This window comes from Perissodus microlepis, chromosome 3, assembly GCF_051167445.1.
Source record: "Perissodus microlepis isolate ML-2025 ecotype Zambia chromosome 3, ASM5116744v1, whole genome shotgun sequence".
NCBI lineage: Eukaryota > Metazoa > Chordata > Actinopteri > Cichliformes > Cichlidae > Perissodus > Perissodus microlepis.
Window position 1 is genome coordinate 33,223,999 of NC_140463.1, and position 22,948 is coordinate 33,246,946.

At 42.9% G+C, this 22,948-nt stretch overlaps 1 protein-coding gene across 4 annotated transcripts in view; it reads right to left on the reverse strand.

The window, feature by feature from the left end:
• Positions 1–22,948, reverse strand: part of arap2 (ArfGAP with RhoGAP domain, ankyrin repeat and PH domain 2) — a 171,445-nt gene that overhangs the window by 113,016 nt on the left and 35,481 nt on the right. For all 4 annotated transcript variants that reach the window (XM_084924105.1, XM_084924106.1, XM_084924103.1 and 1 more), the window contains exon 9: positions 14,725–14,918. In XM_084924105.1, coding sequence (XP_084780231.1) covers positions 14,725–14,918 — 194 coding nt within the window. The remainder of the gene's footprint in view (positions 1–14,724; positions 14,919–22,948) is intronic.

A 22,948-nucleotide genomic window follows, 5' to 3' on the forward strand; every position in this document is an offset into this window, starting at 1 on the left:
GTGTGTTTTCTGCGCTAACCGTTCTTCACCAGCGAAAACAATTTGCACTAATTACGCCCAAACAAAGGAGGAAATGAATCGACGCCATCGACGCTGATTAGGCGCTTTTTTGAAAACGCACGACCTAGCGGTGAGACGCGCGTGCGTGTTTGTGTGTGTGAAGGAGAAGAGCGCTGCCATATCTCTTGCTAAATAATTAGCAACCACCTTCTCAGAGCAGCCAGATTTTACAGATTGCAATCCAAGATGGAAGTTTACTTAAATATTTTTTCATGCTGCAGCATTTCCAGCCTGATCTTTTTGCTATTGTGTGGGCTGGATCAATTGAGGCTAATGTTGTCAAAATCTTCATTTGGCCGTCGTTAGCCCCAATTAGACTACTTCAAACAAATTTAGAGGACTGTAGTGAAAAGCGTGACCAATTATTCTCCCGTCCCACAGTTCCGCGCAACGATACCGAGAGAGGACAACGAGGCAGCGTCATGCGGAGATCCCGTGAAGCTTTATGAGTAATTAAGACCCTCTGATTTCACAAGAGGATGACATAAGCGACGGAGAGAAAGAGAGAGATAATGTGAGAGTGAGGCTCGTATGGCCAGGTCCTAATTGAGCTGAAACTTTTGACGCGGGGGCCTCGAGGGCAGCAAAAACTTGCCTCTCTCTCCTATCAATTACAGCCATGTACAGTTGTTGCTCTTTTAAGTTAAGCGCGTTCAGAGGTTTGAAGACGCATGACGCTGTAATGAGAGCGTGGGGGTCATGGAGTAGAAATGCAGTCTCCTTCAAAGCTCGCAGTTGCCGTCCATTCAGATCAGCAGAGGAGCTTGATGTGGCGTTATAAAAGAAAACACACAAAACGCCCCGCAGAAGGACAAACGATTTACATGGAAGAAAAATAAATGACAGCAGAAGGATGTCTGCATGTGTACGCGTGCATGCAGGCAAGAGTGTTCACGCCTGTCTGAATGCATGTGCCGAGAGGGCAAAGCAGTCACCTATATCTAATGACCCTCATCTCACTCGGGCAGCCAATTAGAGAGCTGGGTGTTAGCGGCCGTCCAGCCCTCACCACTCGTTACCTACCCAATATGTGCTGCAGCCTCCTGCCCTCTCCAATTAATTCACCAAGTATGGAGGGATGGAGAGAAGAAGCAAAGGCATTAGAGGTAAAAAAAATAACCCTTTTTACAACTGCTGAGGGGTAGTAGGCATTAATGGCGCTTATAGGAGGAGAGAGAGGGGAAAAGGCCCTAAGGCGAATGTTCTCACGCATGTGTATGACTTACTACTTGTGGTCCATATGCAAAGCATCTCAGGGAGGTGAAACTAATTTTTTATTTTAAAAAAGTAAAAAAAAAAAAAAAAAATCAGCTCATATCAACAAAATCTCGAGAACTGTTACAAGGCGTGAAGGACAAAGTCTTGCTCACGCTTAACCTCGTGAATTCTGCACAAAAGCCGTTTGGAATATTCCAATTATTTCTCTCAGAGCTTTCCAAGTCAGTCGCTTCTCAGCACAGAGCCGCTCTGAAAGAAACCCAGACAAATAGAGGCAGGGCTCCACGTCTATCTCCAATTCCATGACCACTCAACCACTTAAAGCTGCTCTAAAAGCATGCAGGGTAGCACCGTCTCGCACAGGGGTAGGCGAGTTTAAAAGAGCACACATGGAGACAAAAGACTATTTGATTATTTTAAACATCGGGCGGCGAGGCAGCGAAGGGTGGCGACAGGGTGGAGAACACAGAAGTCACATGAACGCATGAAGACAAGAGTTCGATGTCTTCAATTTCTGTATTCCTCAAAGTCGGTCAAGGGCGCGTTTCAACCAACAACCAATAAAAGACACATTTTTGGTCATTTGGTTAAAACATTTTCACAAAGCTTGACTGGGGATCCTGCAGGTAGCTGTAAAGACTTTTAAGACTCTCACAGCTCTTCCATCGTGAGATTGTCTGGAAAAAACATAAAGATCATAGGTTTCTGTAACTAATAGCACATGACTCCAACGAGTGTCAGTCCACCCGGACCTTAGCATGCACAGACCTCAATCAGGGGGACTTTGATTATTCTGAAACTTTTATTCTAGCTCCAGTAAAGGTCAGATTCTTTTGGTTTATTTCCCCCATCAGCCTCAGCTGCTCTTTGTTCTAATTAACAAATGCTAGCATGCAAACACACAATTAATACCACTTTCAGACAGCTACAAGAAGCATCGCAAGTAATCTTCTCGGTGCAACCTTCATTTGACTACAGCTGACAGCGTCTGCCCACAGACCTGACAACACACGACAGTGTCACAAACACACAAGACAGTCATGAATCTTTATTTGTGTGCAGCTGAGATCAGATGAGTCCTGAGTGTGCGCGCAGCAATGACTAGGAACAGCAACGTGTTTGCTGGGCGCTGCAGCAGGTGTGAACTTACTGCATGATGGTGTTTGATTACAATAAAGTTAAAATTATTGAAAGTGCAACCCCACCATGAGCTTTTGTCTAATCACAATTTGTGGTCACATTCAGTTTTAGCTTCACATGCTGTCTGGTCCATTTACTCGACTCACGATGTTACTGAAAATAGTATGATGGCAGCGCAGGCTTCAAGGCTGTCTATATGTGATAGACAACAACTGCGAACAGAGACACAAACCTTTGGCAGCGAAACGCTTTTATATTCGGACTGGCAAGAGGTCAGTAATGCTTCTTTTCCACTAGCGCCTTACTCCAGGGGTGTCCAACTCCAGGCATCGAAAGCTGGTGTCCTGCAGGTTTTAGATGTGTCCTTGATCCATCACAGATTTCAATGACTAAATTACCTCCTCAACATTTCTTGAAGTTCTCCAGAGGCCTGGTAATGAAGTAATCATTTGACTCAGGTGTGTTGACCCAGGGTGTTATCCAAAACTTGCAGGACACCGGCTCTCGAGGCCTGGAGTTGGCCACCCCTGGCCTACACGGCTCAGCTGGACTCTGTTCTTAGGGATTTCCATTAGGTGGTAGTCCCCAGTATCAAGTACCTTTTATAGTACCTACTTGGCAAGCGTTCCAAGTGAGCTAAGTCAATAGGTACACGACGAGGTGCAGACGTTTTAGTGACAGATCAACCAGCTGGTATACTATCACCTCAATGCCCTCCATTGTTGTGTTGCATTTATGTATCATACAAATGAAGTCGTGATACTTGAGGTTGCCTTGCTATAACAATCCCACCCACATTAAAACGCCTGAAACCGAATAAAGTCGAGTCGAGTCGAGCAGGTGCTAGTAAAAAAGAGGCCTAACGTGACTGGGTATAAAAAGAGCACCTTAGAGAGGCAGAGGTTCAACAATCTGCAAAAATCTCTCTCCAGTTTCAGAATGATGATGTGCAGACTGGTTATCTCTCATCATCCACAGTACATAATATGAAAAGAGAAATCTGTGCAAGTAAGATGGTAACATCTAGAAAGGCACCATCAGACTAACATATGGTCGCGTTAACACGACGTCTTTTTCAGGGAGAGCCTTGAATATTTTTTGCCCCCTCGCTAGTCTGATGATTACATTTGTTCTGTTTGTTGTGTCTTTGAATACATAACCAGTAACCAGCTCACCAAAGCTTGTTTTAGTCTTATTGTGTTAATAACCAATCAAATTAGTACTGTCAAAAAAGTGGTCTGTACTGATGAACCCAGAGAGATTCATTACCCCACAGTGCAATTACCTTCTGACCATTTTTAGCATCTTCAATGTTTTAGTTTTTCTGCAACTAAGCGGCCTTTGGTGCTCTCACTGCTACATTTCAGCAGGCAGCTAAGACAGGAAAGTACCACTGAACACAGTATAGTATTTAGTAGCTAAAAGGAACAGTATTTAATTTGTAATTAGTCAAACATTTTCCATTGCAATCAACTTAATATGCAAGCGTTGTAATCACGGCTTCCAAGTATGAAAAGAGAAAGAAAGACAGGTGTAAACTGCTCTTGTTACACAGCAAAAGATTTGAATTTGTTATCTTTCAGCTAAATCAGGTATGAGGGCAAAAAACGAAGAGCCTTGATCTCAAATTCAGTCGCGGCATCAGTGCTACAAAACGGCCTCGAAGTCTCTGGATGATGTTAAGTCTCACAGAGAAGATCTTGTGAAGAGCAGAGAATTTAATTAAAGCAAAGATTAATTAAATTTTCAGTCGCAATCTCATTGTGTACTCTTCCCCCCCCCTCTCCCTCCACCAGGAAAGGCTCTACTGCATGTTGAAAGTTTTCATTTGAGCTAAGATTTAACTTGGAACTGGGAGGAATTCTAAATTATACACAAGATGACAGCGAGAAATATGATCATTCAACCATCAATCAATCCCTGAGCTACCAGAGTGAAAACAAAGTGGGCAACACTTGTGATGTACGACACGATAAGACACGAAACAAGTCACTCTGCTTGTACCAATTTGCCTATGCAGGGCATGGCAGAGAGATGGTTCTCAGAGTAACCATGTGTGTGTGAGAGACACACTTTGCGCACTGTCTGACTTTCTTTACCTTGGTGTTTAAGTGACCTTAACCACAGCTCCATCACGGGGCTTACGGTCCGTGAGAAATGGGGTAGGGGTGTTGAAGGAGGAGCTGGGAGGATGATGTTTCCAATAGCTCGTTCATCATGTTAGATTAAATACTCCACTCCACTGAACTTGAACAGGGCTATGGTCTACCTCCCTCCCCGTGCTCTTGCTCTCCATCACTCTCTCCTTTTCTTACAAAACCACCAACGCTCGATTCTCACTCATGCAAGCCCTGCACCGAACTGGTCTTTCCACCCTGTTCACTTCATCTTCCTACTTCCATCTCTCAGTTTCTGACTCTTAAGTCTCTTGTCTTTCATTTGCCGCCTGCTTTCCTCCGTGCAATATGCACCGCAGCTGCTCCTGCATTTATGCCGAGGATTTAGCTTGTAAGCTAAAATAATACAATTAATTTGTTCACTCCCCGATTCTCTCTTTCCCTCCGATTCTCCCGCTGTCTCAGATCAAGGAAGTGGAAATGTGCTGACAAGGAGTGATACCCAAAAGAGAATTCTAACAAAGATGTTTGTTCAGGCTAATGAAGAAAATAATGAAAGGCAAACAACAAAACTACAAGAGCGAGCGAAACGAAATGAGAGCAGAGGAGGGATGGAAATGAGTCGAATGCATGTAGCATTATCAAATATGCACACAAATACGTGTCAGGCACTTTAAGAAATAGTATCACGGCTGTGAGGTATCTTTCCATCTCAGATGTTATATCTCGCTGTCGGGACAGGAGCAGGCAGAGAACAGAGAAGCTGTACATGAACAGGGACTATCAGGGTTTAATTGGACTAACATCAAATATGAGAGACTCAAGGGAAACTTTAAGAGCAAACTTATCTCTTCTTTATTTTATGACTAAAATGGAGACGGAAGGTCCACAACAACAAAACAAAGATGTACATTAACACTAAGTCAGCTACATCAGGGGCGTTTAATTCTTTTGTTCCTAACAAGCATGCTAATGTGCATGTAAAGTATTAATACCACCAAGAAGCCTCATGAGTACTTGGAATAATTTGAATATATACACTACTACAGTAAAGCTAAGTGGTTCATAGTTTATGGTGTAGCTGCTTTGAGTTTCATGTAAGCCAGCGGTCCCCAACCTTTTTTGCGCCACGGACCGGTTTATGCCCGACAATATTTTTCATGGACCAGCCTTTAAGGTGTCGTGGATAAATACAACAAAATAAAACTAGTACCGGTACCGAAAAAAAGAAAATTTATTCATAACACACGTGAAAAGACCGATAAAAACCCTGAAAACCATACATTTCACACCTGAGCCTCAACTCTCGCGGCCCGGTACCAAACGACTCACGGACCGGTACCGGTCCGAGGCCCGGGGGTTGGGGACCGCTGATGTAAGCTTTCACTAGCCAAAATTAGCATTCCATTTAACGCTAGGATGCTGTAAAGTTGTAACTTACTAGCCAAGTTTGTAGGTTATCACTAGTGTTAGCTGCTAATGTCAGTTTAAACATTAAAAAAAAAAAAAAAAAAAAAAAAAAAAAAAAAAAACCTTTCAAAGTAAGATCACATGTTTTTCTTACAGAGTTTCATGCTAATTTCTCAGTGTCACATACAGCTAAATTAGCTTAGGATTAGCACCAAATCCAGACTGTACTGTCATCCCTATCCAAAATTTTAAAGTAAGCCTGCCAGCATATTTAACTGTTATACACAGATATGCATAATATATATGCATTACATGGTTAGCATCACATGTGTTAAGATGGTGGCACGCATAGACGCAGCGGCTCACTGCTCCTCACGTTCAGTGTTTTGTTTTTTATATTTTCTACGTATATGTGTGTGTGTGGGTAGGTAGGTGTGTTTTTTACTACTGTGTTGTGTTGTCTTGTTTGTGTTGTGCTGACGCAGGACAGTTTCCAATTTCGTTGTACTATTGTTCGAGGTATGACTGTGCAGTGACAACAAAGAGTTATCTCTGTTATCTCTAAAGGTTTAAGTCACATTGATATGCATTTCACCTTTCACACCCAGAAGCCATGACCATCTTTTATGCCATCTGCTGTTAGTAAGTACATTTTCTCACCTTTGTAAGGCTAAATTACACTCCCTTCTACTCACGACAAGCTAAGCTAAGAACACTTTTAATAATATGTAAGTAAGTATGTATAAGGCTTAAATAATTCCTCAAGCAGATACTGTATCTCTGCTTGAGATTGGAGTCTACAAATTTTTAAAGGAAAGTCTGTGTTATAAACTGGGATCAAAAAGTTTGCAAGACACCAGAATGTACCAGGCAGGTTTGCTTAATAAAAGATACTATGGAGTTTTGAGCTCCACTCAAAGGGACCAAAAATAAAGATATCTTGACTTCAGCTTCTTGAATGCTGACCATTCCTTTTTAAAATCCGTCTCTCAAATGTAATACTGAATCAGTAGTTCTCATTTGAAGATTTCAAATGTTCACCAGAAATGCTGCTACTATATCCATTCATCAACCCTCCAGAGGATTTCAACACTGCCAACAACTACACCCTTTGCATCGAGTAGTGATTTAAAAACAGCAAAAAGCAAGAATGCACCAGATTGTAAAAAATTCAACTGATCACTCAGCAATTATGAAGTAATGCAGAAACCTGGAGGTAAGCATTTTAAAAGATTACTTCAGCATTGTATATGTGCGCTGGGATCCAGCCGGCACCTAAGGGTGAATCTGAATTGTAGTTTTAGTTGTAGTTTTGTATTTTGAGTATTCTGACTGTAAATAGTTACTCCATCAAAACATCACAAAAGTACAGCCTGAAACCTCTGGGTGTATTTAGACAAGTACTTTTATGACTGCTTAAGTCACGTCTTCAATTAGTGCATTTTTATCTGGGAGTAAAACAGGCTAAAAATAAAACATAAATGCACAAAAAGTAAAAACATTAAAAAGCGTTTTCTTTTTTTTTTTTTTTTTTTTTTGTGTCCCGTTTGGATCTTTAGCCATCAGAATTGTTGTCTTAAGGCCAAGAAAGATGCCAAGCGGATTTATTTTACCAAGTGGATCATCATGGCCTTGCCATATTGGTCCATTTGATTGACCTTTATTATAATTATGTATTTATTTTATTTTCGGTTGCTACAAACGGGACAGACGTGACTGGGGGATAGGACAGGGAGAAAGAATGAAAGAAAGAGAGGGAGAGAAAGAAAACCAAAGGGGAGAAGAGATGGTGAGAAGGGGGGGAAGAAAGGAAAAAACAAACAAACAAACAAAACGCCTGGATCACCTGTATGGAGAAAAAAAAACAGAAGAGAAAGCAAACAACAAAGAGCAACATAATAAAAACAGCACCATCACAATAAACTAGCTAGCAGTAGATAACAGTAGATACTAAATAATAAACGATATTGTGCAGCACGCAAGATAGACAGCGCACAATGTGCTTTGAGGCAGCAGCCAAGAAAGGTGTAGTCCGCGTCTGTGAACACCCGTGTGTACACCTGTGTGCATACCTGTGTGGATCAGCATGCTTGTATTCCAAAGGTTTCTCCATGTAACGATCTGCTAGGGAGTGTGGGGAGCCATAGCCCCGTCCACCAGGGTATGAAGCAGGTATGGAGGAGATCCAGGCCCCAGATATCCAGAGGCCCCAGAGTACAAGGACCCGAGGAGGACCACCAAAAGGGGGGGGGAACCGTGCCACCCTCCTGGGAAGAGCTGAGTAGAGCCCCAAAGGAGAGGTCACCCCGCAGCTACGGAGCAGAGGCCAGAGGGGGTTGCAGTGGCGTGCCCGCGGGCTCCGCCGGCAGCCAGCTGTGCCAGAGAGGACCGAGCTTCAGGCCCAGAGGCCAGAGGCCTGAGGGCATCCCACCCCCCGGAAGGAGCCCAGCCGGGCCACAGGCGCCCAGCCCCGCCAATCGGCCACCAGGAGTGAGCCGGTACATGCATGAGCGCCCAGCCCCAGATGACAAGGACCACCAACACACCAACGTCTAAGGGCATCAGCCACCGGCAGGGAGTGTGGTGAGGGGAGATAGGCCTCCGTACTTTAGAGGGCCTGAGATGTACCCAGAGAGGTTGAGTCTAAGACCCAACCTGACATATAGACACAGACAAACAGGCACACGCGGACACAGACGTGCATTCCCACCCCCATATGCACAACCAAATACTCGGCACTCACCCAACGTGTAGACAGACACAAATAGACACTGCACAGACAGTCGCACTCCCCAAACATACTCTATATCCCAGGTCCAGGTACCCCCGCCCCCAGAGGGGCAAGCCGCACCTAGACCCAGGAGATGTAACCCTTCTCTCTGGGGTGGAGGCAAGCGGACCACCTCCTTATCTGCAGTAGCAGGGAGGCCCCGCATCCCAGACCCCAGTCTGACGGCCAGCACCTCCTCCCAGCCCCCCAGCCCTGACGGCTAACAGAACCGGGGTGAGTGAAGACCTCAAACCTCCCTACGCCCGCTCATATGTAATGTTGTTGTGTGCTGTTCTAAAGTGCATTTAAAACTCAGGAGAGCATGGTACTAGCTTCCTCTCAGAGAGCAGCACGGCTCCTCCCGAAAACCCTCAGTGTCTAAATGCATTTAAAATTGAGGGTAGGGCACCAGCGCCAGAGGTGGGTTGGAGTACAACGACCATCCTCTGGATGCTGTAAAACGTGCCCACCCCCAAGGCCCTATATGTATGTGTTATGTGAGAGTGTGAGTAATGTGGATGTCTAGGTTGCAGAATAAAATTGAGGCACAGGCGGCCAGAAGGGGACAGAGGGGGAGTGCCTCCCCTGCACCCTGGTGACATACCTGCACCCCAAGCCCTGCGTGTGTGGGTGGGTGTGGTAGAGCGGGAATAGGGAGGCAGCTGAGGATGGGGAGGGAAGAAAGGGAGGGGCAAGCGGCCCCTCCCTGGGGCCAGCTCCCCCGCTGACCCCAGTAGGCACCCCCACACTCTGGAACCCACCAGGGCAAGGAGGCCCAGGCCCGTCCGGACCGGGGCCCGCAGCAGCAGCACTGCCCAGCCCCACAGAGTCCGGGGCAGCCCACCCGACTCCACCCCAGAGAAAACTGCACCCACCCCATCATCCAATCATCTCCCAAACTACACAAGACAATAGACACCCAGGTTTAGTTCATTCTCCCCCTCTCCTATATCTCTCCCCCCACCTGCAGAGTGAGCTCCTGTAGTGAGGAGACCACCTGCAAAGATATAACAACCTCCCCACCAGTTAGAGAGCCCCCTAGTTGGGCCGATGCACCAGAGGTCCCCTGCACTGGGGCTGAGCCCCCCTGCACCCACCCGCCCACTACTCCGGCGACACAACAGCCAGGACCCAAGCCCCCAAGGCCCGGCCAGCACCCCAGACCGGGGGGCGGAGCACCCCCAGACCCCCAAGCCTCCACGCCCGTCCCGGACCCTCCCAGGGGCAGCCAGGCTACCAGGCCAGTAACCAACGTCCGCCAGCACAGACCCTCCCCCATCTCCGCTGTACGCAGCCACAAGGAAAACACCATCCAAGAGCCCCAGAGCTTCTAACCAGGTCATGGCCACAGCCCCCAGGTTAGGCCCTCCAGGGAAACGTCCCTAGGGACTCCCCAGACGCCCTAAGGCCGTCCCTACCCCCACATCAACCACAATAGCGAAGGCAGGACCAAACCATGACCCCCCACCCCCACTAGGTGATGAAGCCGATCAAAGGAGCCCAAAGGGATTGATCAAATGTGATGGCAGAGGTTGTATCAAGACTAATGTGATCTATTAGATGGTTTTTATATTGGTTAGAATTAAGATTATTTTTATTTTTCCAGTTAATGAGGACCATTTTCTTGGCAATGCATAGGGCCGTAAAAACAACGTGGGCTGTGTTTATTTCTGCAGTGACCTCATCCAAGTTGCCCAGCAAGCATACTAAAGGGGAGGCTGGAATGTTACATTTCAGACACTTTGATAAGTCTTCACATATCTCACGCCAAAATTTCTGAACTGGTGGACAGAACCAAAGAGCGTGGATGTAATTGTCCGGTGTATTTGCTGTGCAGTGTGAGCAGTTGTTGGAAGGCGTATAGCCCATCTTGAACATCCTATGACCAGTATAGTGCACTCTGTGTAATATTTTGTATTGTATTAATTGCAAACTGGGATTTCTGATCCATTGAAAGGTTTTTAAGCATATCTGAGACCAAAGGTTTGGGTCTAAGTTGATTGATAAATCTGCTTCCCATTTTGCAATAGGAAGGGATATTGATTCATCTATTTTAGAAAGTGTTCTGTATATTTTAGACAATAATTTGGGGGGTTTTAGACTAAGAAATTGTACCACACTTGGTGGTGTTTGTAATTCAGCTTCACTGGGATTAAATTTCTTTTTTACTATGGATTTAATTTGTTGATATTCCAAAAATCGTTTCTTGTTGATCCCATATTGTATAACTAGTCTGTCAAACGAAATAAAGTCTGTTCCTTCCAATATATGTTCCAAGTATTTAATTCCTTTGCAACTCCAATCTGAAAAGTTTATCATATTATTGTTTTGTAATATGTCCGGGTTGTTCCAGATAGGTGTACGTTTGCATGGGATTAATGAAGACTCAGTCATTTTTAGAAACTCCCACCATGCTGTCAGAGAAGAGCTAATATTGATGCTTTTAAAGCATTCATGTCGTTTGATGTTTGAGCTGATAAATGGTAGGTCTGAAATTTCTAGGTTATTACATAGTGCCTGTTCTACATCTATCCAAGGTTCATCTAAGAAGGTGTGTTTAAACCATCTAGAGATGAACTGAAGCCTGTTGGCTAAAAAATAGTGATTAAAGTTAGGCAGATCTAATCCTCCTTTATCCTTGGTCCTTTGTAGTGTTTTTAAGCTGATACGTGGGGGTTTATCTTTCCAAAGGAATTTAGAAATGTACGAGTCTAGAGATCTGAACCAATCTTGTGATGGCTTATTTGGGATCATTGAAAATAAATAGTTTATTTTTGGCAAGATCATCATTTTTATAGCGGCGACCCTTCCCATGAGTGATATGGGTAAAGATTTCCATCTAGCCAGGTCGCCTTCTACTGTCTTTAAAAGTGGGATGTGGTTTAATTTAGTTAATTCTGAAAGTTTAGGAGAGACATTAATACCTAAATATTTTATATTTCCACATTGCAGTGGGGAAGGAGAAGAATTATGGAAGGAGCAATTAATCGGAAGAACTGTTGATTTCGACCAGTTAATTGAATAATCTGAGACACTTGAGAAGGAATTTATCAATGCAATTACCCCAGAGATATTGGTTTGTGAGTTTTGGAGAAAAAGTAACACATCATCTGCATAAAGGCTGATTTTATGTTCTATATTCTTACATTTTATGCCCTTAATTGTTGTAGCCTGTCTAATTGCTGCTGCTAGTGGCTCAATAAAAATTGCAAACAGTGAAGGGGAGAGTGGGCATCCCTGTCTGGTGCCCCTCAGAAGAGAGAAGCGGGAGGATGTTTGGTCATTTGTTCTGACACAAGCTGTTGGGGAGTTATATAATATTTTTAACCAGTTTATGAAACAGGGTCCGAAACCAAATTTATGTAAAGTTGCAAATAGAAATTTCCAGTTAACTCTGTCAAATGCTTTTTCTGCATCTAAAGAAAATATTATGGTTTCAGTGTTTTTACTGCATGAGTAGTCTATTAAATTAAGTAATCTACGTGTATTTGTTGATGAGTGCCTACCTTTTATAAAACCAGTTTGGTCAGGATGAATTAAAAGGGGGGTTATTTTCTCTAATCTCTTTGAGAGAGCTTTGCAGATTATTTTAAGGTCTACATTAATAAGGGATATTGGACGATAGCTTGAGGGAAAAAAAAGTGTTTTCTAGAAAATACATTAATTAAAAAAGCACATTTTAATCTTCCATACAAGCCATCTCTCTCTCTCTGCTTCTAATGTATTCACTCATTAAAGAACAAACAGGTTGGGTGCTAATTCTCTCAGCATCTGAGATTCAGTAATGATGAGTGTAAACAGATGAAAACTGCTACAGTTTAAGGGGTCACGTCAACAATATGCTAACAGTACAAGTCTCACCGCCACTGGAACAAACAGTGGTAGGTATTTTTGTCCTGCCACTGTTTGGACCTTAACAAACTTATCTCAGTGTATCACCTTTGAATAGGGTCAACTTCTCTTATTCTCTGCTTAGGTCTCCTCCTTCCCCGTCTTGCGGTTCTGCACTAAACACTCGCATAAATATGCGATCGGATGAGGTGCTGCAGTTGGGAGAATCCTTGCATGCTAATAACACTGAAACAATAACACTGTGACACCTGTCTGCTCCTGACAGCTTGCATTCAATCGGATGAAACTGCAGTTGCACGGAGACAAGTGTGGGCTTCGACTCGCGTCCGCAAATTAAGAGAACGCTGACAGCCATCAATAGCAGACATATGGACAGATGGTCAGAAGTGTAAGAATTTCAGCGGGCGATACACTTGTCTGTCTGAAACTCTCTCTCTCTTTCCTTCTTTATAAATCCGCCTTTGTCTCACTCTTCAAATGTTTTCCAAACGCTGTATGCGAAAATGTCATCCAAAACAATTAATGAGCAAAAACAATAAGCAGAACATACTTTGAAGAGAAAACAATCGAAAGAATCATAGTGCACATGCTAGCTCCAATCTGTCTGTATGGCTAAAAATATGTAGATGTACTTATCCTCCAAAATGCCGTGAACCTGCCACGCGTGCCTGTTATGTGAGAATTTTAATTAGACTCAGACAAACAAATAAACCCGACACATGCAGTCAATAACATACTAATCATATGAATGCCAATTAAAATATCTGAATGAGTGTTTAGTTATCGCCTCAAAGGTCCCCACACTCGATAAACCTGCAAATTTAAAGCAATCACTAACATCCACTGAGGCACTATGTTGATGTTAAAGATAACATACAAACACTAGATTTTTCCTTCTGCTAATTATTTACCATACCAGAATTTATTTATGTAACACTTTAAAAACAACACATGGCCGACCAAAGTGCTGTGCAGCAGAAATATAAAAAGTACAATGAGAACAATAAATACAATAAATAAAGTTACCCACTGAGCGAGTTTTTAACCTGGATTTAAAGATCACCACTGAAGTAGATTTGCCTAAAGAGGCCATATTTTACATAGTAAATATTACACAGACTGTATATAAAAGATGGACTTAGCCATCTTTACCAATGGGTTAAACAAGGCTCTGTTCCCACATGGATTGATGACATGTGGGAACAGAGCACTTCAGCTGCATAAAGCGTGCTTTGCCTTGGTTGCTAGCAGGTTGCCGTGGTAACTCGTAGTTTGTAGGGAAGACACCGACTTGTCTTTAAGCGCTCTCTCTGAGCTGCAGTGAAACTTGAAAAAAGTGAGGCATGACAAACAGAATGTTGGCCTTTAAAGTCAAGGTTGTGCCTTATTGTTGCAACCACAACATTTCAACACGTGCAACTTCTACTTTGAAGGCGAACGTCCAGTATGCATCGCACTTTCACAGTTTCACTACCACTCGTTTGCACGTGTTTGCAGACATGTCGGCATTTTTCATGCTAACTACTACTATTTTCGCCTTAGCTATCATTCTGTTTCAAAACTTGATGTTACAAGCAGAGGGTGGAGCTGACTGAGAAACCAAAAACACATACATGACAGCCACAATTCACAACCTAAATGTCATGGTGCATTCAAAAAGACTCAAAACTATTGCTTGAACTCAAATGTATCAACTACTCAAATGAGTATTTGAGATGTTTTCCAACATACTTTCATACAACCATGTAAACAGAATTATTGCCCTCTGCTGGACATTTAAAAGAACACAGGCTTAAGACATTTCAGCATCTGCTTCTATTTTCAATTTTCAGCTACATGCACAACACGTCAACTTTAACTTCACTACATTCTTCGTCTTGTATCATTTCTTCTTCAGCCCGTTGTGGCTGTGATCGAGCTTTAGGTCAACGTGGCTATAAGCAGTCTTTCCAGAGAGCCCAATGCATCTCAGTGTACCCTAAAGTAATTTCAAGCAAATATATTTACTTTGTGCACATTACACATTCAAGAGCATTTCCACATCTGCCACCACTGCTTTAGAGAGGCTCTCATCTTCCCCTTTTAAAAAACAAAAAAAAACAAAAAACAGGAAGCTGTCATTCTGTAGAGAGGAAGTCCCGACGGTGTTGGAAGTACCTGTTCTGTTTTGCAGAGCCTGACTTTACTCCCCGCCAGGGACACCAGCACTCTGCCTTTGTAACCGCGGAGCTCCAGCAAGCCTCGCTTGTTTGTGGAGGAGGCGTGAGGGAGGGTGCCGGAGCGCTTCTGGGAGCCGCAGGCGGGGGGGCGCGTGGCCGTCTGAAGAGTTTCCATCCACTCCTGGCGCTCCCCTGTGGACACGTGAATGAGTGAGAGACAGATACGAGAGAAAAAGGGAGGCAGATGGTGCATGTGGATACAAGTGTGAGCGTGTAAAGGAGTGAATACAAGAGGGAAGGAAATCAAGAAAAGCCAGGGAGAGAACCAGACAAAAAGAGATCAGGGCATCCTAAAGTCTTTGAATCATAGTGTTAACTCATCATTTTTGCATTTGTTCTGTGAGCTACATTGGCTCCTAAACCTCCGCTGCATACTGATACAGAAAACTCGAGCCTGAAAGGAAAAGTAATTGAAACACAGGATGAGCTACAATTGGTGAAAATTAACTCAGCCGCTGGAAGGAGAAAAAAAACCCCACTATCCTGCAAAGCTGAAAAGTGCTAGCAGTGGAGATACAGATAGCTGCTTCTCAGAGATTTGCAAGCCTCAAGCAAAATGTGGCGGGGATAATTTCAGTCAAGACAACACCTAATTAAAATATACGATAAAAAGAAAAAAAAGAAAAAAAAGAAAAAAAAAGGTACAGGTTTTAATGAGAAGCAGCCACACTTCTCTGAATACTCTAATTTGTCTCAAGTTTGGAAGAAAACAAAGAAAGTCACAAAGAGGAGTTACTATATTTCACAGAGCAGCTTATCTTGGCTTTAAGAGTATCACTTCTTCTGAAATTCTTATTTTGGGGTTCAAATTGTTCGTCGATGTCCAAATCCTTATCTACTGCCGCTCAGGCGTTTCAAACGCTCCGTTTCATGAAATGTGATAACCACTTTAAGTTATTAATATCTTCAAAAAAAACAAAAAAAGCTGCCATGTCATTGCATCAAAGAGACACTTAAGAGGTTGTTACTTCCACATGTTGACCACTTTTAATGAACAGCAGCTACTGCTACGTTAAGATGATGAACGACTTTGTTGAGGAGAGCTCTGGATGAACAAATGCCAAACATAAATGAACACAAGCAAACGGGCCAAAAGTCCTCCACAAGCAAGTGAGACAGTGATAAAGTCATGCAGAAAACTAGTATTTTCAGTAAATTCATGTCATTGCTACTAAAAGTGGGGCGCACTTTTTCACAGGATATAGGAGTCCTATAGCAGCAGATAAACACATTAATCAGTCAATTTCTTATATTTTTTGCTGTTTGGGGGTTTGATAAAACCACAAAAAAAGACATTGCAGATTGTCTCGCAGCACAACGCATACAAAGGAATCCAAAGCTTTACAGGCCTTAGACTCCTCTGGTAGCTATCATTAGACAATTGCTGCTGGAAAGACGGGTTTAGCAAACAGTCAATTGTCCCATCAATGGCACATCTAACGCTGTTTGGAGTCTTCAAGCAGTGTCCTTGAGCGGGACACCGAGATGTCTAACTTACTGTAAATCCCCCTGGATTACTGTGCAGATAAATGGCTCAAACGTAGTGTGCTCCATCATGTTCCGCACAGGGTTTACATTCAAAAGATGTATTCAAAAGGCCTCTCAGATATCTTCCTCTGCAACTTTTCAAGCAAACATAAAAGCAGACATGAAGCACACGCTGTAAAGCCCATCCCTCCACCGCCCAAGACACGGTACTATCAAAGCCCGCAAAGTGGAAACACAAGAAATACCAAAGGACTGTAAACACACACAAAGACTCGCATCACAGGTCCAAAGCAGAACCCACAGCGGTAGCTGTTCTACACAAGCCGGAATAAGAAATGCATTTAAAACACTCTATAAGCTGATATGAACACTATGCAAGCAGCAATACTGTCCTCTAAAAAAGAATTTATAAAGTTATGTTTTTTGAAATATAAATATCCTCCAAGTGAAAATGTGCAAAGCATCAACTCATCATACGAAAAGCAAAAAAACAAAACGCAGCACTGACAGCGTGACAGTTTATCGGAATATAATATGACTAAATGATGCTCTCAGAATAACCACAAACATTTGTGTGTGGTCACAAAGGGGGCGTCACACCGCCTCTTTCAGGAAATGTATTTTTGGATACCTCACGCATGGGTTTAATGTGCTTTGCTCAAATGTTCAGGATGAAGAAACACCTTCGCTTGGTGTAACATCCTCTCGGCTTGCTTTTTTTCATCCGTTACATTTCTTTGCTAAGAACAGGAAGGAAACTGCACGAATCATGACATGAAAGTTATTGCAACTGGAAATGCAGACTAATGAAAATGCTTGAAAGAGGTTAACAAACTATACTGCTGTAGCATGCCAATGTACGAATTTTATTGATTTCCTTGATGGGAAAATTCATCTTTTTCCCTTTTTTGCCACATCTCGTTTTTTAAAAAGTAGAATAGCCTGGAGCTGGCGGGGACTCAGTGTCTCCCTCGAAGAATGTCAAAGTGAACAGAAATCCAAAGAAGAACAGCGTGTGCTGAACCAGTGAAGGAGAGGAGGCTCACTGACATCTCACTGTTTGGATGACTAAAATTCATCTAAACATACAATTTTTTTAAAAATAATTCAAAAAACGTAAACTGCCATATATCCCATACATAAAGTGTAATATTTCAAGCCTTTTTATTGTTTATTTTTGATGATTTAGGCCTAAAAACGCATGAAAATCAGAAATCCTGTATCTCAAATTATTAGAGTTTGAGTAAATTAAATATTGTGAATGTCTCAGTCTAATTCAGCACTCGTAACCAATCATAATCACAGGAAAGACTGCTGATTTGGACAGCATTTGTCCAAATGACACGTATCAACACCCTTTACACCCAGGGTAAGCTATGGGGGGGTCATTGCTGAAGAGGCTGGCTGTTCACAGAGAGCTGTACTGAACCATAGTAATTACAAGTTAACTTGAAGCGAAACATGGGGTGAGAAAAGCTGCAAAAGCAGCAGGGATGACTATAGCCTCGAGAGGACCGCCGAATAAAGTTGATTCAAGAACTCGGAAGAGCTTTATGCCGAGTGGACTGAGGCTGGAGTCAGTGCATCAAGAGCATCCATGAGGGAAATCTTCAGGAACACAGCTGTAACTGTTACAAGTGAGGTGCTGTGTCACCTGGTCAACTGTGTCAGTCAGCGCGGCAAGCGTATACCGGGAGGTTTTACAGCGCGTCATGCTTTCATCTGCTGAAGAACTTTATGGAGATCCTGATTTCCTTTTCCAGCAGGACTTGGCACCTGCCCAGAGAGCTTGTGCTCAACTGGCCAGCCAAGTCACATGACCCTAACCTTACAGAGAATGTATGAGGTTCAGGTTCAGGTGAGGTTCACGTTGGTACTTGACAGTACCTCACAGAAAAGCTGTGAGGTACTGTAAAGCAGAACATAAGAAACACCAGAACCAAAAAATATAGATGAGCTGAAGGACACTATCACAACAACCTGGATGGTATAACTCAAGTTGGACTTGAAACATCTTATCTTTAACATTTATCGCAGGACTTACGTTCCAAAAATAACCCGCGATAGGTGAAATCCACGAAGTAGCGAACTTTATTTTTTACAATTGTTATAGATGTGTGAAGGCTGTAAAACCCCTCACTACACACTTTATAAAATTTTCTCAGACAGGCATGAACATGTTCACACTTTTCTCTCTTGTTTAAACTCTCAAAGTTCAAACCTAGAAAAATAAGTCTTATATAGAATGAAACCAAACACACCCGCGGCTGCCTTTGAGGGTGCAAAACGTTTCGTGGACATTGTTGTGTTTGTTGGGGAGAAAACTTACAAACATACAGTACAACACTTCAGAGTCACACTGCTGGAGATCAAAGATTTATGTAAATTTGACAAGCTGAACGCACTCTGCACTGTACAGGAGACACGGCACGAGATTGATTGACAATGGTCTACAGCCAATCAGGATGCAGAACACTATGCGCTGTAAAAAAAAACAAAAAAAACATGGAAAAGTGCACAAAAAAAATCAGCGAGGCCACGAAAGTTGAACCACGGTATAGCGAGGGACCACTGTAAACCTTTTGCTAAAAGTATGGGCAAGCAGGAAGTTTGTTGGCTAAAACAGTGTTCGGCTCATCTATAGTTTACTTGGGTCACTAATTGAGAGCTGGTAAATGGAGTAGTAACTGATAGCAGATGCATTCTTGAGACATTTTTGCCAACCATGACTGATAAATGGTACAGTGAAAGTAGTCCAGTTTAAAGAAAGAGTTCAAATGTACACTTTTGAACATGAGGCACAGTGAAGATGAAGGGGTTCTTGAATCCATCTGACAGGGCTGTGGGTGTATGTCAGATGAAAAAGGTCGGTAACCATTGACACACACCATAGAGTGAGGCGTATGTGATGGAAAGACTGACACTAAAAATATTCTTCAAAACGCGGAAGCTGGTCAGTGAACCACAAAGCCCACATGCTTCCTTTTTCTGTTCAATCTAATTTGCTCAAACGAGCTCCAAGTTCATCTTAATCGTCAGAGCAAAATGTTTTTGATACCCTCTCTTGTCACCAGATAAATCATTTTGGAGCATCGCCTTGCTCCGGAAATTTTAAAACGGACCGTTTTACACTCACGCCCATGACACAGTGCGCGCTCCTGTTCACGGCGTCTTGCTATTCCAGTCATCTCCAGGTGGCAGGAGGGCAGAAAAGAAGACTGCCTGCGTTTATGTCAGCAGTGCCGGTTTCTGAGTAAAAATCTAATTCACTCAAAGGAGACACCCTTAACATATAGTATATAACAAAGTTCCTAAAGGCAACAATCAACACAACATTACATGAAAGCCGCTAAAACTACAGCTTGCCCACCCACACCCCAAGACGTCAGCGTGTACAAAAGAAAATTAGCCACCAAGGCCCAAACAGTGCATCAATTGCAATTTGTCTTGCTTATTTGTAGCATAAATAAACTAAAGAACCAATTTAAAAGCATAAAAACAAGCCTGATGACCTAATAACCCCAAAATATTAAAAAACACAGTCGTTACAGATTTATTACATGGGTGCAAATTAATTTAATATATCCAGAATTTTACCGATCACAGAAATTAGTTCATATTTATAAAAACAACAAGGTGATTCTTCAAGGTCTTTTATTTTAAGGCAGACTACACCTCCATTTTTCTCCTCTCTGCTTTGACAGACTCAAAATTTGAACTTGAGCTGCGTCACCCCCCAGAGCGACCTGTCGGCGTGTCCTCCACACACACAGGAAGGGACCCGTCAATCATTTTTTGGTCACCGTCAACCTGTCACCGTCATAAATTGACCTTAATCATCTTCTCGACTGTGACCTTCTGACCCTCCTGCAGCCTTTGTGGACGTGTCTCTCCTTGAATTTGCATGCAAACATACCCTCTGAGGTTTCTGGGCGTCCTCATCGTCGACAACCTTAACCGGCCCCCACTCGAGCACCGAAATACTGTATCTGCTGCCCGGTACCAATCCCAGCTCAGCCCCACCCTCAGATTCTTATGAATTCACAAAGAGCTGGTATCAATAATAAAAGGCCTGCTCAATTATTGACCGCCCTTTACATCACTTGGCTTTACTGTTCCCTTCCCATCTTGCTTTCTGACTTCCATTACCTGTCCTGCTCTCACTTATTTGCCTGTTCATTTATTCAGATGGGGGGGGGGGGCTCCTTCCTCCTTCCCTCCACTCTCCGCTGGCCTCCTCGCCCAAGCTGTCAATCTGAGCACAGGAGGGATGGTAGCAGAGGAGGAAGGTAAAAGTAACGGTGGCGTGCCTGTACGCCTTGCACGTTAGGGTTTGTGTATGTTAATATTTGCCTCGCACAAGAACCTCGCAATGATTTTTTGCTCGGTGCACAAACACGGCATCACCTCTGCATGCACAGAACAACTGCCAGCCACTAAAAATTCAGCGGCCAAAACTAGTGCTTATTAAGGGATATATGCAAGGCCATCTATTTGAAAGAATATTCGACTTTTCATGGAGAGAGACGAGGGGAGAGGCAGATAATCCTCAGCGAAAGTGGATGAGATGAGAGCTAGGTCCACTCAGCGCTCAACAGAGATCTTAGAAGCTGCCCACGCGGTCTCCATCAGCAGGGATACAAAACAAAAGGGGAGGAAAACAAATAATAAAAGATACACAAAGCTGAGGGACTGTGGCCATTTTCTGTTTCTCTCCTTTCAATCATCTCAGTGCCCAAACTCACCAACACTGAACAAAACATTTCTATTATTATTTAGTGTTTAATCTACACATTTGCCACAAATTATGGCTTACACTCATATTCATCCTCAGTAAAAACTGTTTATGTTCATCAGAATCAAATTTCTGGCAAACGTATCCAAACTGTGGATTTTGTACATTCTGAATTATGTGACATTCAGTTCAAAGTGATTTAAGTGACTTTGAATGTGGCGTGGCTGTTCGGTCCGAGTATTTCAGAAAGCAATGATCTGCTGGGATTTTCCCCACACAGCCAACTCTAGAGTTCACAGAGAATAGTCTGGACAAGAGAAAACTTCCAGTGGACAGCAGTTCTATCCATGAAAATGTCTTCCTGATGTTATTAATCTCTGGCTCTCTTCCACAGCATGTCTTTATCCTGTCTTCCTTCTCTCACCCCAACCGGTCTGCAGATGGCCCCGCCCTCCCTGAGCCTGGTTCTGCCGGAGGTTTCTTCCTGTTAAAAGGGAGTTTTTCCTCCCCACTGTCGCCAAAGTGCTTGCTCATAGGGATCATATGATTGTTGGGGTTTTTTCTCTATATGTATTATTGTAGGGTCTACCTTACAATATAAAGCGTCTTGAGGCAACTATTGTTGTGATTTGGCGCTATATAAATAAAACTGAATTGAATTGAATGTCAGAGGTCAGAGGAGAATGATCAGACTGCTTCAAACTACAGCTGAGGTATGCAGAAGAGCATCTCTGAACAAAGGCCACACTGGGTACCACTCTTGTCAGCTAAGAACAGGAGGCTGAGGCTAAAATCCCACAGGTTCCCCAAAATCGCTCTGATGACTCTTAACTTTTGCTGCAACACTCAGAATGTTGGTTAAGTATCAAAATGTCAAGCTGCTGTTGGTGTAATGGTGTAAACGGCATTTTCTTGGTACACTTTGGGCCCCATTATACCAACTAAGCATCACTTAAACACCACAGCCTACCTGAGTATTGTTGTTGACAGTGTCCTTTAAGACCACAAAGACTGAAACAATGTTTTTTTAAAACGTATATAGCACATACCCCCACACACTTTCATGTCAGAAGGCCCAAGTTAAAGACTAAAATGTTTATGTATTTTACACTCTGTGATCTGTAGCTAATTTTATGCATGGACTTTTATAGCTGTACGGGGGTGAATTTTCATACATCTCACTTCATACATCTCACTTCATACATCTCAAAATGTAGCGAGGCTTAAACTTATCACTTTGAGGTGACATCTCTGCTAGGTGTTACATCAGATAACTTGAGTGCCTTAACTCAAAGTCCCTGCAGTAACTGTGGCCTTTATAACTTTGAAAACATTTTTAAGGCAGTTATTTCACAAATGGAACGGCTTGCTATGTGGTTTACTGCGACAACTAAGAAGTCTATTCTTTTATTTTATTCTGTGACAAAACTATTAGCCTTATAATATTCATGGGTTAACACAAAGGCATCTGTGTCTCTGCGAAGATCCCATACGGTTTATAGGCGGGCCTTCTGGCTTTCAATAAAGGAAAGACGTCCAGCTAAAGAGAGTGAACGCTGGACTAGCATTCACCTGATTTAGCTTAGAGGAAAAAGCACTCCAAAACCCAACCACTGTAGCAATGAAGTATGAAATAATGTGAAGTGAAACATGTACAAACATGTACAAAACTTAAGTCTCACTGCAGGTCCTTCTGAGTTTATAATTCTGCCATCATTTTGTCTCTGGGCTGCTCCCAACCACTCCTCTGCTCTTCCTTACTCATTCTCTACACCTCTCTAAACATCTTTCCTGTCATCTCGAGCAGAACCAACATGTGTTACGAGCAGGCTTGTGGAAAGGCAATTGCCAAAGCATCAGAATACAAATCATCAACCTTTTTTTTTTTTTTTTTTTTTTTTTTTTAAAACACAATAAATCTCATCTCCTGTCTTGTAGT